The 13,030-nt window shown below is 37.4% G+C and overlaps 1 protein-coding gene across 5 annotated transcripts in view; it reads left to right on the forward strand.

Annotated features, from left to right (window-relative positions):
* Positions 1–13,030, forward strand: part of USP40 (ubiquitin specific peptidase 40) — a 75,174-nt gene that overhangs the window by 6,626 nt on the left and 55,518 nt on the right. For all 5 annotated transcript variants that reach the window (XM_023724484.1, XM_023724488.1, XM_023724485.1 and 2 more), the window contains 4 exons: positions 1,902–2,066; positions 3,772–3,918; positions 7,209–7,352; positions 9,998–10,126. In XM_023724484.1, coding sequence (XP_023580252.1) covers positions 1,902–2,066; positions 3,772–3,918; positions 7,209–7,352; positions 9,998–10,126 — 585 coding nt within the window. The remainder of the gene's footprint in view (positions 1–1,901; positions 2,067–3,771; positions 3,919–7,208; positions 7,353–9,997; positions 10,127–13,030) is intronic.

Consider the following 13,030-nt stretch of genomic DNA (forward strand, 5'->3'; position numbering starts at 1 on the left):
GGTATGGGAGGCTATCACAGAATTTACAGAGGGGTTGATAGGAGTAATGCCGTGTTGCCTTCAACAATAAACTGTGAACTGTGGTCTTCTAACCAGGAATACTCCTTTACCTTATGATGCTATGTGGTGAGAGAAGAAGTGCACGGGCTTTGAATAAAAGTGGTGTGATAATACATACCCTAAAGGGTGTATGTTGAATTTCTGGTATAGGACGAGTGCTTGTGGTTAATTCATTTTTCCTTCCCTTTTTTTGATAACCACTTTATTGAAATAGAATTTGCATACCATAAAATTCACTTCTTTAAAGTGTACAGTGTATTGGCTTTTCGTGTATATTCACAAAGTTGCACAACCACCACGATAACCAATTTAGAACACTTTTCACCACCCCATACCCATTAGCAGTCCCCCCTTCCTCCCGTTCCCACCTCTCACCAGCTCCTGGCAAGCACTAGTCTGCTTTTTCTGTATAGGTTTGCCTGTTCCGGACATTTCATATAAATAGAATTATACAATATGTGATCTTTTATGACTGGCTTCTTTCACTCAGCATAATGTTTTCAAGGTCCATCCATGTTGTAACGTGCATTAGTACTTCATTCCAGTTCATTGCCGAATAGTATTCTGTTGGATAGATAAATACTACATTTCTTAAATCCATTCATCAGTGGGTGAATTTCCCTTTGTTTTTGCTAATGAACTTCTACTAAGGTGCTGGTATCATACTTACCAAAGCTATGAAGACCTTTTTTATTTTAATTTTTTTAATTTTAAATAATATCTTGCAGGAAACCCTTTAGGAATAGAGCTGAAGTGATAGAAGTGGGTTTTGGAGGCACTGTTGCCAAACTTAGGATTGTTCAGAAACAGCTCAAACACTTCTGCAAGTTTCTTGTACCATCAGAGCCACTGATACTGGACAGACACACATCCTCTAGGTCTCATTTGTTAAAGGGAAAAAAACACCCAGAGCCTCACATCTTGCTCCACTGGTCCTCTACTTTACCTGCTTCTGCTCCCACCTCATTTTGTAAATTGTCTTCCTTCACTGAGGCTGTTTCTACGCTTGCCACTTGTTTCTGTACCTCCTTTTTCCCTTTCTCGTTGAAGTAACTGCTGACACCCGTGTTGCCAAGTCCGCAAGCCGTTTCTCCGTTCTTCGCTTCATGGACTCGTGATAGTACTCGCCATTCCCTCCTTTCAGTACAGCGTCCTCTTGGCTCCGGACCTCACGCTCTCCTGGGTCCTCTCTGGCTGCTCTTTCTCCTCGTGTACTCTCCTGGTCCTTCCTCCTCCTCTCCACGTCTGAATGTCGTGCCCCTGGGCTGTCATTTAGAAACTGCTCTTAAGGAGTATTTCAGTCTGTTCCCACACAGCTGAGTGACTCGTGTAACAGATTAAAGCAAGTTCCAAGAGGAGTATTTCTCACTTGCACTGTGCTAGTCTTGTTTCAGTTGGTCTGTACTTAAACAGCGAATTCCACTTCTTTGAAAATGTTGATAATTCGCTGTTCACCAGTCACTCTGATCCAAGTGTGATTTCGCTGTTCGTACACTGCCAGCTGTTAGAGGCTGGTCTGTCTGCTGTGTTCCTTCCTCTGCCCCTTGCTGTGTCATTGCCGTGAGCATATTTTCCCACAAGAATAAATGCACTTTCTTGTTATCAAGTGAGTTGAGTTATATGAACACACTGAACGCTGTCTAGTCATATATTCATTTTGTAGTATAAATAGGGGGTGCTCTCAAGTATTAACCTGCTCTCAGGTGATTTTGAATTGTCTTCCTTATATCTGATCAAGGCTTACCTTTGAATTGCTGGATAAATCTCGCAGGTTTTTAAACTAATATTAGCTTTTAAATCTGAAGCACAAAATGACGTTTAAAAGTTATCCTGTTTCATAGGAAATGAGGCAGCATGACGTTCAGGAGCTGAATCGAATTCTCTTCAGCGCTTTGGAAACTTCTTTAGTTGGGACCTCAGGCCATGACCTCATCAAGAGCCTGTATCATGGAACCGTTGTCAACCAGATTGTTTGTAAAGACTGCAAGAACATCAGTGAGAAGCAGGTGAACGTGCAAGAGTATCTTAGTAATAGGTTGTAGGGTAAATTACAACGTATGTAATTAAATTTGCGATCAGTAATACTATCCGAGGATTAAAGTGTTTATTGCTAGAAATAATTTTATTGTTTTTTTCTTCTACTGTAACTACACCTAAGTTATTAGTTTATAATCGAGATTTATCCATGTAAACTGCAAGAAGCAAATATCTTACAGTAACTTAATCTTTTATTCAACATCTTCGTGTTTGTGGGATGTTTATGGATAGAAGACTAGCTTTATGAGAGAAGCCAGTATCATCAGGGTTGGTGATTGGAATATTATGAAGAAAATTAATTAGGGAAGTAATAAAAATAGAGAATACTGAGGAATGTTTGAATTGGCCAGCATCTATAATTAAGTATTGGATTTAATGTATTAATATCCTTCAGAAAATTCCTTTGTATGTGTATGCTTATATGAGTTTTATAGTCCTGTTTTTAATTAGTGTAATCTCCAGTTCTCTGTAACAACCTAGATTGCCCATTTGCTCTAATTAGAATTATAAATGGAAAATTTGCTCATGTAAATACAACTTCTGTTTGTACTACAGATCTTCTACAGCAGGTGAGTTCTTCACTGAGCAGTAATTCTAAAAATTTCCTTTTGTTTTGGCAAGAGTTACAAACAATTTCTGAATTTAACTGTATTAGTAAAATATTAACTAAATGCCGTTTTCCAGTTGTTGCATTAATTGCTTTTATGGAATATATATTTTTTCTTTTTTAAAGAAAGATTTGGGAATAAAAAATATTTCTTAGCCCTTATTGTCTGGGCAGATATTCTGTCAGTCTAGTTTGGAAATAGTTAAGATGTGTGTATCTTTGGATTACTGTATAGTTAACTGTGATGTGATAATTCACAAAGTAATTTGAAAACATAATACATATAGAGGCCCATTATAAACCATAGACATTAACTTTTTGCACACATGTAAATTATATATAAAAGTTACTTTTATTACTTAAGATTCCCACCATGAATTAATAACCTATTATTTTATAATGTCCGTAATCCCTTAAAATAATGCTGTTGTACACACGAACAAAACTATAAATATTATTTAAACGTGGGAAACTTTAAGTGGTTATTACTAGAAATATATTGTAATTCAAGTGTAGTTATAGTAGGACTGGTAGACTCCCTTTTTGTAAAATACTCTCTTAATTTTCCTAGAAGTACCTTTTTATACTGGCTCAAGATAATTTTTTTTCTTGTAACTTCCTCAATGTATCTTAAACCAACCCTAGCAAGAGAAGATGAAAAACTGAAGTTTAACTAGAAGATTCAACCCTGCCCTTCCCTTTCCCACCCTGGCTTTACCTTCCAGTCTAGAGACTAAAATGGTACTGGTTACACTTCTGAATTCAGATACGTGTTCAGTGGTTTGTTTTATTTCCTAAAGGGCTTTATTGTACCTACAACAAACTGATAAACTCGATTCTTTATGAAATTTTTTCTGATACATTTTAAGCTAAATTATAGTTTGATTTAGAGTAAAAGATAATTTAGTATTATGAGTTTCACAATATCTGATCAGGAGAGCTGTACCTTCATATGTACAGTGTTTTAGGAAGAAAATATCTGATTATTCCCAATGTATGTATGAGTTGGTGATGTGTTTATGAACATGTGAAATTGTTTTTTGAATATATATTCATGTGTATTTCAGGAAGACTTCTTAGATTTGACGGTAACGGTCAAAAATGTGTCTGGTTTGGAAGAGGCACTCTGGAACATGTATGTAGAAGAGGAAGTTTTTGACTGTGACAACTTATACCACTGTGGAACTTGTGATAGGCTGGTTAAAGCAGTGAAGGTAAAGATAGATACTCTGCCTTTACCCGGGGGCCCACTTAGTACTTCCTGCTCAGTATGGAGTAGCAAGAAGAGCTGTCAGGTGAAGTCAACTTGTACAAAAGCCTGGAAAGAATACACACGAAAACTGTTCATAATTAACACTGGGGGTTGGAAAAAACATTTCTGTTATACACTTCTATATTTTAATTTTTTACAGTAAGGAAGTTTTTAAAGCTTTCAACCCAGCAGTCCTTTCCTCTCAATTTCCTTCTCTCCCAGGAAAACTTGATTTGTACCCAAGTGTATGCCTTTTTTTAATAAACCCCTCTTACCTGTGCCTTTTGCAAGTTAGTGTTTTGAAGAAGACAGCGTGTCTTTTTATTTCTGCCAAGAAATTTGTTGATCTTTCCTTTTTTTTTTCACTACTATGAAATTGAATGGCTTTTTTCATTTTCTTAATATACAGTATTTTACGATATTAATATATGTGCTCTCTCACTCTAGCAAATCTAATATGCCCTTTCCTCTTCCCCCAGTTGGGAAGACTTTAACTTGCTAATCAAGGGACTTTACAGAATGCATCTGGTTTTCTTTCTGTGCGGCAAAGCGAAGTATAGGATGAAAGGAAGACGAGATTTAAACAACTGATTTCTTTTGCAATGTAAGAGCTAAGAGAGAAAAGTACAACAGATCAATAGACATGGAATGCTGATATTTCTCAGATTTATTCATCACATTCATACATATAGCCATTCCCGTACCTATAATTCACAGTTAACATTTTAGAGTCCAGCAAAGAGGAGAAGCTTTGGGAAGAAGAGGAACGAGAGGCAGCTACCGTTTTCATGCATCATAAATTTTGTATACTCCAGTTCCTTTATGTTGTGGCAGCGATTTATTATATCAGCACTTTGGCAGGTTTTGAACACCTGCTACCAGATTGACGTCTTATCCCAGTCTAGGTGAAAGTGCTCGGTGCTTTACTAATCAAGCCCTTTGGATCCAGGGTATCTTATCCACTTGTTCTCAAGGGTCTTTGGTATCTGAATGACTCCCTTTGGAAAAGAGATTTTCGAAAAGCATTTTTTTTCTTTCACCTTATCTTCTCACAATCAATCATTTATATTCTTACCATTCTTTCACAATTCTTTGTGATTTCTCCCTGTGAAGTTGTTTTTTAATGTTCTTTTGGTACAATCACTTAATTTTCACCAAAACCATTAAAATATTACCAATGCTACTAAATTGCTAAGTACTAATTATTCTTCAGCATAAAAACAATTGTGAGGATGGCACAGGACCAGGCAGTGTTTTATTCTGTTGTACGTAGGGTCGCTGTGAGTCGGAACTGACTCGATGGCATCTAACAACAACAACAAAAACAACTCTTTAAAACATTAACCTGGTGATTATTACAGATAATCTATAAATTTATAAGTGTGTGTGTGTTTGTGCAAATGTATATTTATGTGTAAATTTATTAATGCCATTTCCCATTCCTCTGACCTGGGTTTGCCGTTTGTGAGCTCTGGCCTTCCTTGTCAGCTCGTTTTATCTATGGGCCATACAAAATCAGCCCAACTGCCATTATCATTATCTGCAGAGGTAATTAGTCCGCTGCTGGTAGAGGATCTGATAGACTGTTCATAAACTTCATAAACTTGTACTCAACTCGATCAGTGGTTATTGAGCACTGTCTTAAAGAGCTGTCACACAGGACATGACTTTGCAGTTCCCATTGTGACAGAGATAGCACTATTCCTACAGCGGACAATTACTGAATTTTTCCAACAAATAAAATGAGCATTGATTGAGATAACACACAATATTGATATTGTACCCTGGAGATTCTGGGTGATATGTAATGTAAGCAATAAAGCCTAAGCCCACAGTTGCCACAACAGGGTTTAAAACCAGGCTGAATCTTACCGTTTGATATATATTTCCATCTAGCCTTTGCCCCTTTATGAAGCCTAAAAAGAGAGGTTTATTATTTGCTTATTTATGTTGTATTTTACCTTTTGTGTTAGAACCACAATCTAATAAATAAACTTCAGAGGCTGGAAAAGTCTTAGATAACTGCACATTCTTTACTTGGTTTTTGGTTGAACTTAATTTGCATGTACGTGCATTAGTAAAATAAGAACCTTTTGCTAAACAAAAGCGGCTCTTTCCTATGCCTTTTATATCACCATTGGTTTCTTTTTCAGTAGAAAATTTTTTTTATCTTGATCACTTTTTAAAATTGCACCCTGTTCTAGTTGCGTTGGATGTTTTGCAGAGGTTGTGTAGGCTTTGGTTGTGCTGCCTATATAGACACAGATTTTCCTGTCCGGAGCCATCTTGTCTCAGACACATTGTAGTCGAGTTACTCAGTTTTTTTAGATGCATTTTTAGAGCTTGTTTGAAAGGCTACTCTGGTGTTACATTGCTGGGTTTTTTTCTTTTAACTCCACCACCCCCTCCCCAGATTTGTGAAATTTTTTAAAATACATTTTTCGAGATGTTAGATATATATGATTATGGATTTCCCCCTCCCGCCATGGGCCATTAATCCAAGGGAGTTGGGAAGGCTGATGATTCTCAAGTAAAAAACAACTTAACTTAGTGTTCTGTTTTAAAGCAAGAAACATCTTGCTTTAAGGAAGTTTAAAAAAAAAATTATTTTGCTTTAAGCAAAAAAAATATCTTCTTAGCTGCTTTTAAATTTAAGATCAGTGACCATAAAACCCCAATCAGTGGATCTTAACGTTCAAGGAGTTAGATCCCTTTTTAAGCTCTAATCAAAGCTACGGATCATCCCCCCAGGAAAATATGTTTGTACATAAAATTTTCGTATAATTTAGGGGTTCGTATCCTTTGAAATAGGTACCTGGGTCCCAGGTTAAGAGTGCCAGTTCTTGAGTAAATAAAAAGAACCATGTTTCTGTAGGTAAAGGAGAGGCGCCAAGGAAGAAGGTGAAAGGCTAAGAGTTGGGTAGGACATAGGCACAATTAGAGAGAGGTGCACCCAGTTCTAACATGCTCATCAAATAGCATTTTAGGATATCAACACTAAAACATAAAACTGGGTAGTAGGTTTTTAGTTGTAAGCGTAAATGAGCGATGCCACCTTTGGTCCCACCATTTTTACAGTCTCAAAGTACATGAGTTGATATCAAGAGCCATATTGAATCTACAGTAATAAATTTATGTATTTTAAGACATTTCTCTTAAGTCTGTATCATAGATTGCTTTTTCATGTCTTAAACATTATGTATTCTTTACAACTTGGCTTTTAAAATACTCTTTAAAATTTTCTTTTAACAGTTGGCCAAATTACATAAGCTGCCTCCTTTTCTTACTGTTTCGTTACTAAGATTTAATTTTGATTTTGTGAAGTGTGAACGATACAAGGAAACTAGCCGTTATACGTTTCCTCTCCGGATCAATCTCAAGCCTTTTTGTGAACAGGTTTGAACTCTTTTACTTTGAAATTCTTTCTTTTCCCCTCCCAAGACTGAATCTTTTATTGACCTGATTTTCAGTTGCTTTATCTCAAGATTTCTCAACTGGCACTATAAACATTTTGAGTTGGGTAATTCTTTGCCGTGGGGAGCGGTCCTGTGCATTGTAGATGTTTACCAGCATCCCTGGCCCCTGCCTGCTAGATTCCAGTAGCACCCCTCAACCCCACAGTTGTGACAACCAAAAATGTCTCCAGACATTGTCAAAGGTCTCCTGGGTGGGCGCAGAGGGCAGGGCAGGCAAAGCCCCCACCCAGCTGAGAACCAGTGGTTTGTTACAGTGCGTTTGTGTCTCCAAAATACAGATTTGTTCCTAGTTCTCTTTATTAAGTCTCCTTGAAAAATTTTTGAAGTGAAATTTTAAAAACAAAATTAGAAAATGACCCTGCATTTGGAAAAGTTATCATTAATTGGTACTCTGCTATTTAGACTTCACTAATCTGGAATTTGTAATCCTTAAAACAAGGGGGAAAAAGAAGTTTTGAAAACTAATTACACAATAACCTGATTTATGAGCCGTTTTCAGATATTTTCTGTATAATTACCGTACGTGCCAAGATCAAGATGATGAGTCTGGTGTATTTATTACAAAGCATTCTTACATGTTTATCAAAAACAAAACATTTATTAGCTAGTTATTGAATGTCTGAGTATAAAAGTAATCTTTTGTTTGTAAACATTTTAAAATTCAAACTCTTCACGGACGGGCCTTCCTCTACTTCAAGGCTAATTACCAGCCTTTTGGTTTTTTGTTTCATCGTGCTAATTACCATTCAGAGGTTCTAATGTGCTGGTCCTGAGCCTGTTACTGGCTTACATAAAATAAAACCATTTTTCCAGAGTAAGTTAGTGTACTTACTCCAGCCCCCCACTTATTGGCCAAAATTTTCTTGTCCTTTTTTTAAAGATAATTGTCACATGATTTTCAGGTACTTTGAAATAACAAAACTGAAGTAAGTAAAAAATGAGCCCTTACTTAGGAAGCTCACGTTAGTTTTACTTTTTGACCTCTGTAGTAATAGAAAAAATTATGTCACTTTGCATCTTTGTGTACATCTCTCGTCTTTTTGCCTGAACCAGGCATTTTAAAAATGCTGCCCACTTAAAAGTACACTTTTTTAAGCAAATAAGTTTCTCAAACAATTGATAGCCCCTCAAGTGGCACCCATGTATAAGTTTATTATCACAGATGAACTCTAATTGAACTTAGAATAGTCAGAATCAAAGCCAAAGCTAGACAGGAAGTTAACATGAAAACACCTAAAACTAAAAAACCAAACCTATTGCCATCAAGACTTGATTCTGATTCATAGCAACCCTATAAGACGGGGCAGAACTGCTTCATAGGGTTTCCAAGGAGCAGTTGGTAGATTTGAACTGCCAACTTTTTGGTTAACAGTCGAGCTCTTAACCACTGTGCCATCAGGGTTCCTGTGTGATATGGTTAAAAAAAACCAGACCTGTTGCTGTCGAGTTGATTCCAACTCATGGGACCCTGTAGGACAGAGTAGAACTGCCCCATAGGGTTTCCAGGGAGCGGCTGGTGGATTCAAACTGCCAGCCTTTTGATTAGCAGCCTAGCTCTTAACCACTGCACCACCAGGGCTCAAAACCTTCAAATGTGAAAACTAAGCCTTCCTTTTTCACCCGTTTCAGGACTTTAAATAAATATCTTTAAAGTATCTCTTAATCTTAGCTTATCCATTGCCATTGAGTCAATTCCAACTCATAGTGACCTTATAGGACAGAGTAGAACTGCCCCATAGGGTTTCCAAGGCTATAAATCTTTACAGAAGCAGACTGCCATATCTTTCTCCTGTGGAGCAGCTGGTGGGTTTGAACCACCAGCCTTTCAGTTAGCAGCCAAGCACTTAACCACTGCACCACCAAGGCTCCCTAATCTAACTTAAAAAAAAAAAAAATACCATTGTCAGAGTTCATTTTTTGGGTCGCTAAGGATTATAGAGCATCTTAATTATGGAAACGATTGATCGTGGAATTAATAAAGAGCCACTTCATTTCACTAAACTGCCTCTAAACAAAACCAGCTAGCATCCACAATTGCAAAATTCCTGTTCTGTGCAGAGGACTGAGGTGTCAGGAGGGGAGATAGAAAGGTATGACTCTGACTTTGAGACACACAGTAACCTAGTTGGAAGATAGAACAAATTCAAAGCACATTCATAAAACAGCAAAATAGGTGTTAGTATAACCCAAAGACATTTTGCTCTTTCTGAGTCTCTGTGACAGACTCGCTGGGAAAGCAGTGTGTCCCATTGTCACATTGTCTCACCTGGTCTTAGCCAAAATACATAACAGTCTTTTTTCAGATGCCTGTTTTCATGTTTCACTAACAGGCAGAATTTGATTGGTATAGTGTGATTGGTATTAGATCAGTGATAGATAATTGTCTATCTAAGAATTTTTAAATTATTTAAATTCATTTTAATTTATCCTTAAATAACAATGACATGCCAAAAAGTTAAAAAAGAAAAAAAAAACAATGACAGTGAAATGTCCAATAGTTGAAATTTTCCCCTTATGTATGTTACCATTTTATATAAACTGTATCCATGTTCTTTTTGCTTTTAGAGTGAATTGGATGACTCAGAATATATATATGACCTCTTCTCAGTTATTATACACAAAGGTGGCTGCTATGGAGGACATTATCACGTATATATTAAAGATGTCGATCATTTGGGAAACTGGCAATTTCAAGTAAGTATGGAAATTAGTTTAGAACTATCTTCACAATTTCTTTGCTTTTCTATTCCTATTATTCTGGATGAGGATAATCTTTTGTCATGTATTATATATTTACTCTATAGAAAACTTTGATAGGTACTGAAAGTTAATTTGGATGTAAGTTTCAACTTTTTATTTCTAAACAATTTCTCACAGAAAAATTACTAGAATAGTACAGATACCTCTTGTATACCCTTCACCTACATTCTCTGGTTGTTAACATCTACCATATTTGTGCATGTGTACACTGTGTGTTTGTACACGTGTGCCAGACTTCACTGTTTATCACTGTTATTTAAGGGTAAATTAAAATGAATTTAAATAATTGACTTTGAATTTTAAAATCCTTAGTTCTTAGGTTGACCGTTATCTATCATTGATCTAATACAGTCACACTACGTGAATCAAAATTCTGCCTCTTAGTTAAACCCAAAAACATGGATTTGAAAAAGATGTTATTTTTATGTATTTTGACTAACGCATGCATTATTATTATCATTATTCACACTGAACCATTTGAAATGAAGTTGAAATTAAATTGAATTACCCCTACATTCCTCAGTGTGTCTCCTGGGAACAAGGACATTCTCTTACATAAGCATAGATCAAAATCAGGAACTTTAACAGTGATATAATACTATTACCTAATATTTAATTTATAGTCACATTTCACCAGTTGCCCCATCCATATCCTTTATGGCAATTTTTCCCCCACTCCAGTATCAAGTCCAGGGTCATGTCATGAATTATATTTAGTTAGCATATCTCTTAGGTCTTCTTTAATCTAGAACAATTCCTCAGCTTTTCTTTTGTCTTTCATGGCACTGACCCCAAGATGATAAAGATTTTTTTACATACAGTCTTCTCAAACTTTTATAGTTTTACATTTAGAATTTGAATCTTCCTGGAATGGTTTCTTATGAATGGTGTGAGATCGGATTTTCTTTTCCGTTTGCGTACCCAGCTGCTCATTACCATTTATTAAATAACCCATTCTTTCCCCGCCGAGCTACAATGCCAGTTCTTTTATATTAGTTGTTTGTTTATGCTTGAGACTGTTTTTCAGCTCTCTCTTCTGTTCCATTCTTCTGTCTTCTACTCCTGGGCAAATACCACGTTGTTAATTTCTGTAGCTTTATAACAAGTCATGCGATCTGGTAGGGCATGTCTCCCTGTATGTTGTTATTCTTCAGGGGTGTCCTGCCTGTCTTGGCTTTTTTTGCTTCTGGGTGCATTCTTAGAGTGAGCTCGTAAGTTTACACACACAAAAGTAGTGGGATTTTAAGTCTTCGTATGTCAACAAGCTATGTCTTTTCATTTTTTTAGAGTGTCTTTAATTTCTTATAAACAAGTTTTATAATTTTCTCAAAAAAGAACTTGCTAATGTTCTGAGGAAAAGCTGTAATTGGAGTCTAGTTTGTATTATGTTAAATAGGAAAATTATAATGCATTACACATCAACCCCAAACCCTCAACAGATTTTCTAAAATGTAACTAAAACACATAAAATGTCTGTATGTAAGTCACAAACCATCATGTTAGGATGTAAAACTCTTGAAACACAGCTTCTTGATCATCAAACAGTTATATTATTGTTAATGAATACAGAGTTGCTCTGCATGTAGTAATAAGGCTTCTCTCTCTCGGTACCAACAGCATCCAAGATGCACATTCCCTTTGTTGACATCAGCTTGCTTTTCAGAACACCAGTCTGTGCTTCTGACCTTCTGTCAGCTGTATTTGTACTGTACTGAGAGCGATACATGTTTTGTAAAGCTTGGCTATTTAAAAACTCAAACATTATTCTACCAGAAAGCTGTTCTGTGAGGGTTTGCCTGTACTTTTCAACTCTTTGTGTCTGGTGCTTTATAGTGCACTCACCTTCACTATATTGATTTTTTAACCAACGAACTTACTAAACCCTCTGAGGTTGTAGACATCTGTGGAAAATGCAGTTTTGTTTCACTCTTTGCAATCCCTTGCCTTCCATTTCTTTTATTTGTCTTATTGCAGTGGCTAGAACTCCAGTTCTAGGTTGAGAAGGCCATATGTAGACAAGCATCACTGTCAAATGCTTGTTCCACATTTGCCAAGACACCAGCTTGTTGGACACACTCCCAATCTGATGAAGTGAAGCCCTTTTTAGCCTCATCTAGCCTAACTCAGCTTCAGTGTTTCCATGCTTAGTTTGAGCAGATCCTTACTGTGTACGGGTAGTAGCACCAGAACTTGTCTAGATTCCTTAGAGATAAGAACCAGGATCAGCCCACAGCTGATTCCCATGACGCAGAGATCAAACATGCCTCCACTCTCCAACCTTTTTACCAATTCTGACACCAGCCATCTTTCCCACGGCACTCTCTACTTCTCTGCTGCATTCGATAATCCACTGCAGTGGCCACACAGAACTCACAAACCATACTTAATAGTTACAGGGTTTGTTAAGGAAGTAACAGGCTACAACTCAAAGTCAGGAAGCATGTAGGCAAAGTCTGGACAGCTTCCCCCAAAGTGGAGAACACATCCTTCCCTTCAGTGCAGGATAGCTCTCTCTGCTCCTCTCAGCCATGCAAGCAGACAGGCCCTTCTGTGTGCCATGCACACCCCTCCCAGCTGTGCAGACCTCCTCTCAGGCCCCTCAGGACAGGCCTCCTGTAGCCATGCAGGCCTCTCTGCCTTTGGCCTCCCTGCTGTTGGCCTCTCCACTGCTAACTGGCCCTGCTCACAGCCAGTGTAGCAGCTTCGTTCAGCTCTCTTAGCAGCGTTCCTAGCAGCAGGTTTCTGCCGTCACCACCAGCTCTGCCACCTCTGCCACTGGACCCCTTTCAGGCCTGCTGCCACCGGCTCTGCCGCTGGACCCCCTTCAGGCCTGCTGCC

The sequence above is a fragment of the Trichechus manatus genome, unplaced genomic scaffold (genome assembly GCF_000243295.1).
Source record: "Trichechus manatus latirostris isolate Lorelei unplaced genomic scaffold, TriManLat1.0 scaffold00249, whole genome shotgun sequence".
Taxonomy (NCBI): domain Eukaryota; kingdom Metazoa; phylum Chordata; class Mammalia; order Sirenia; family Trichechidae; genus Trichechus; species Trichechus manatus.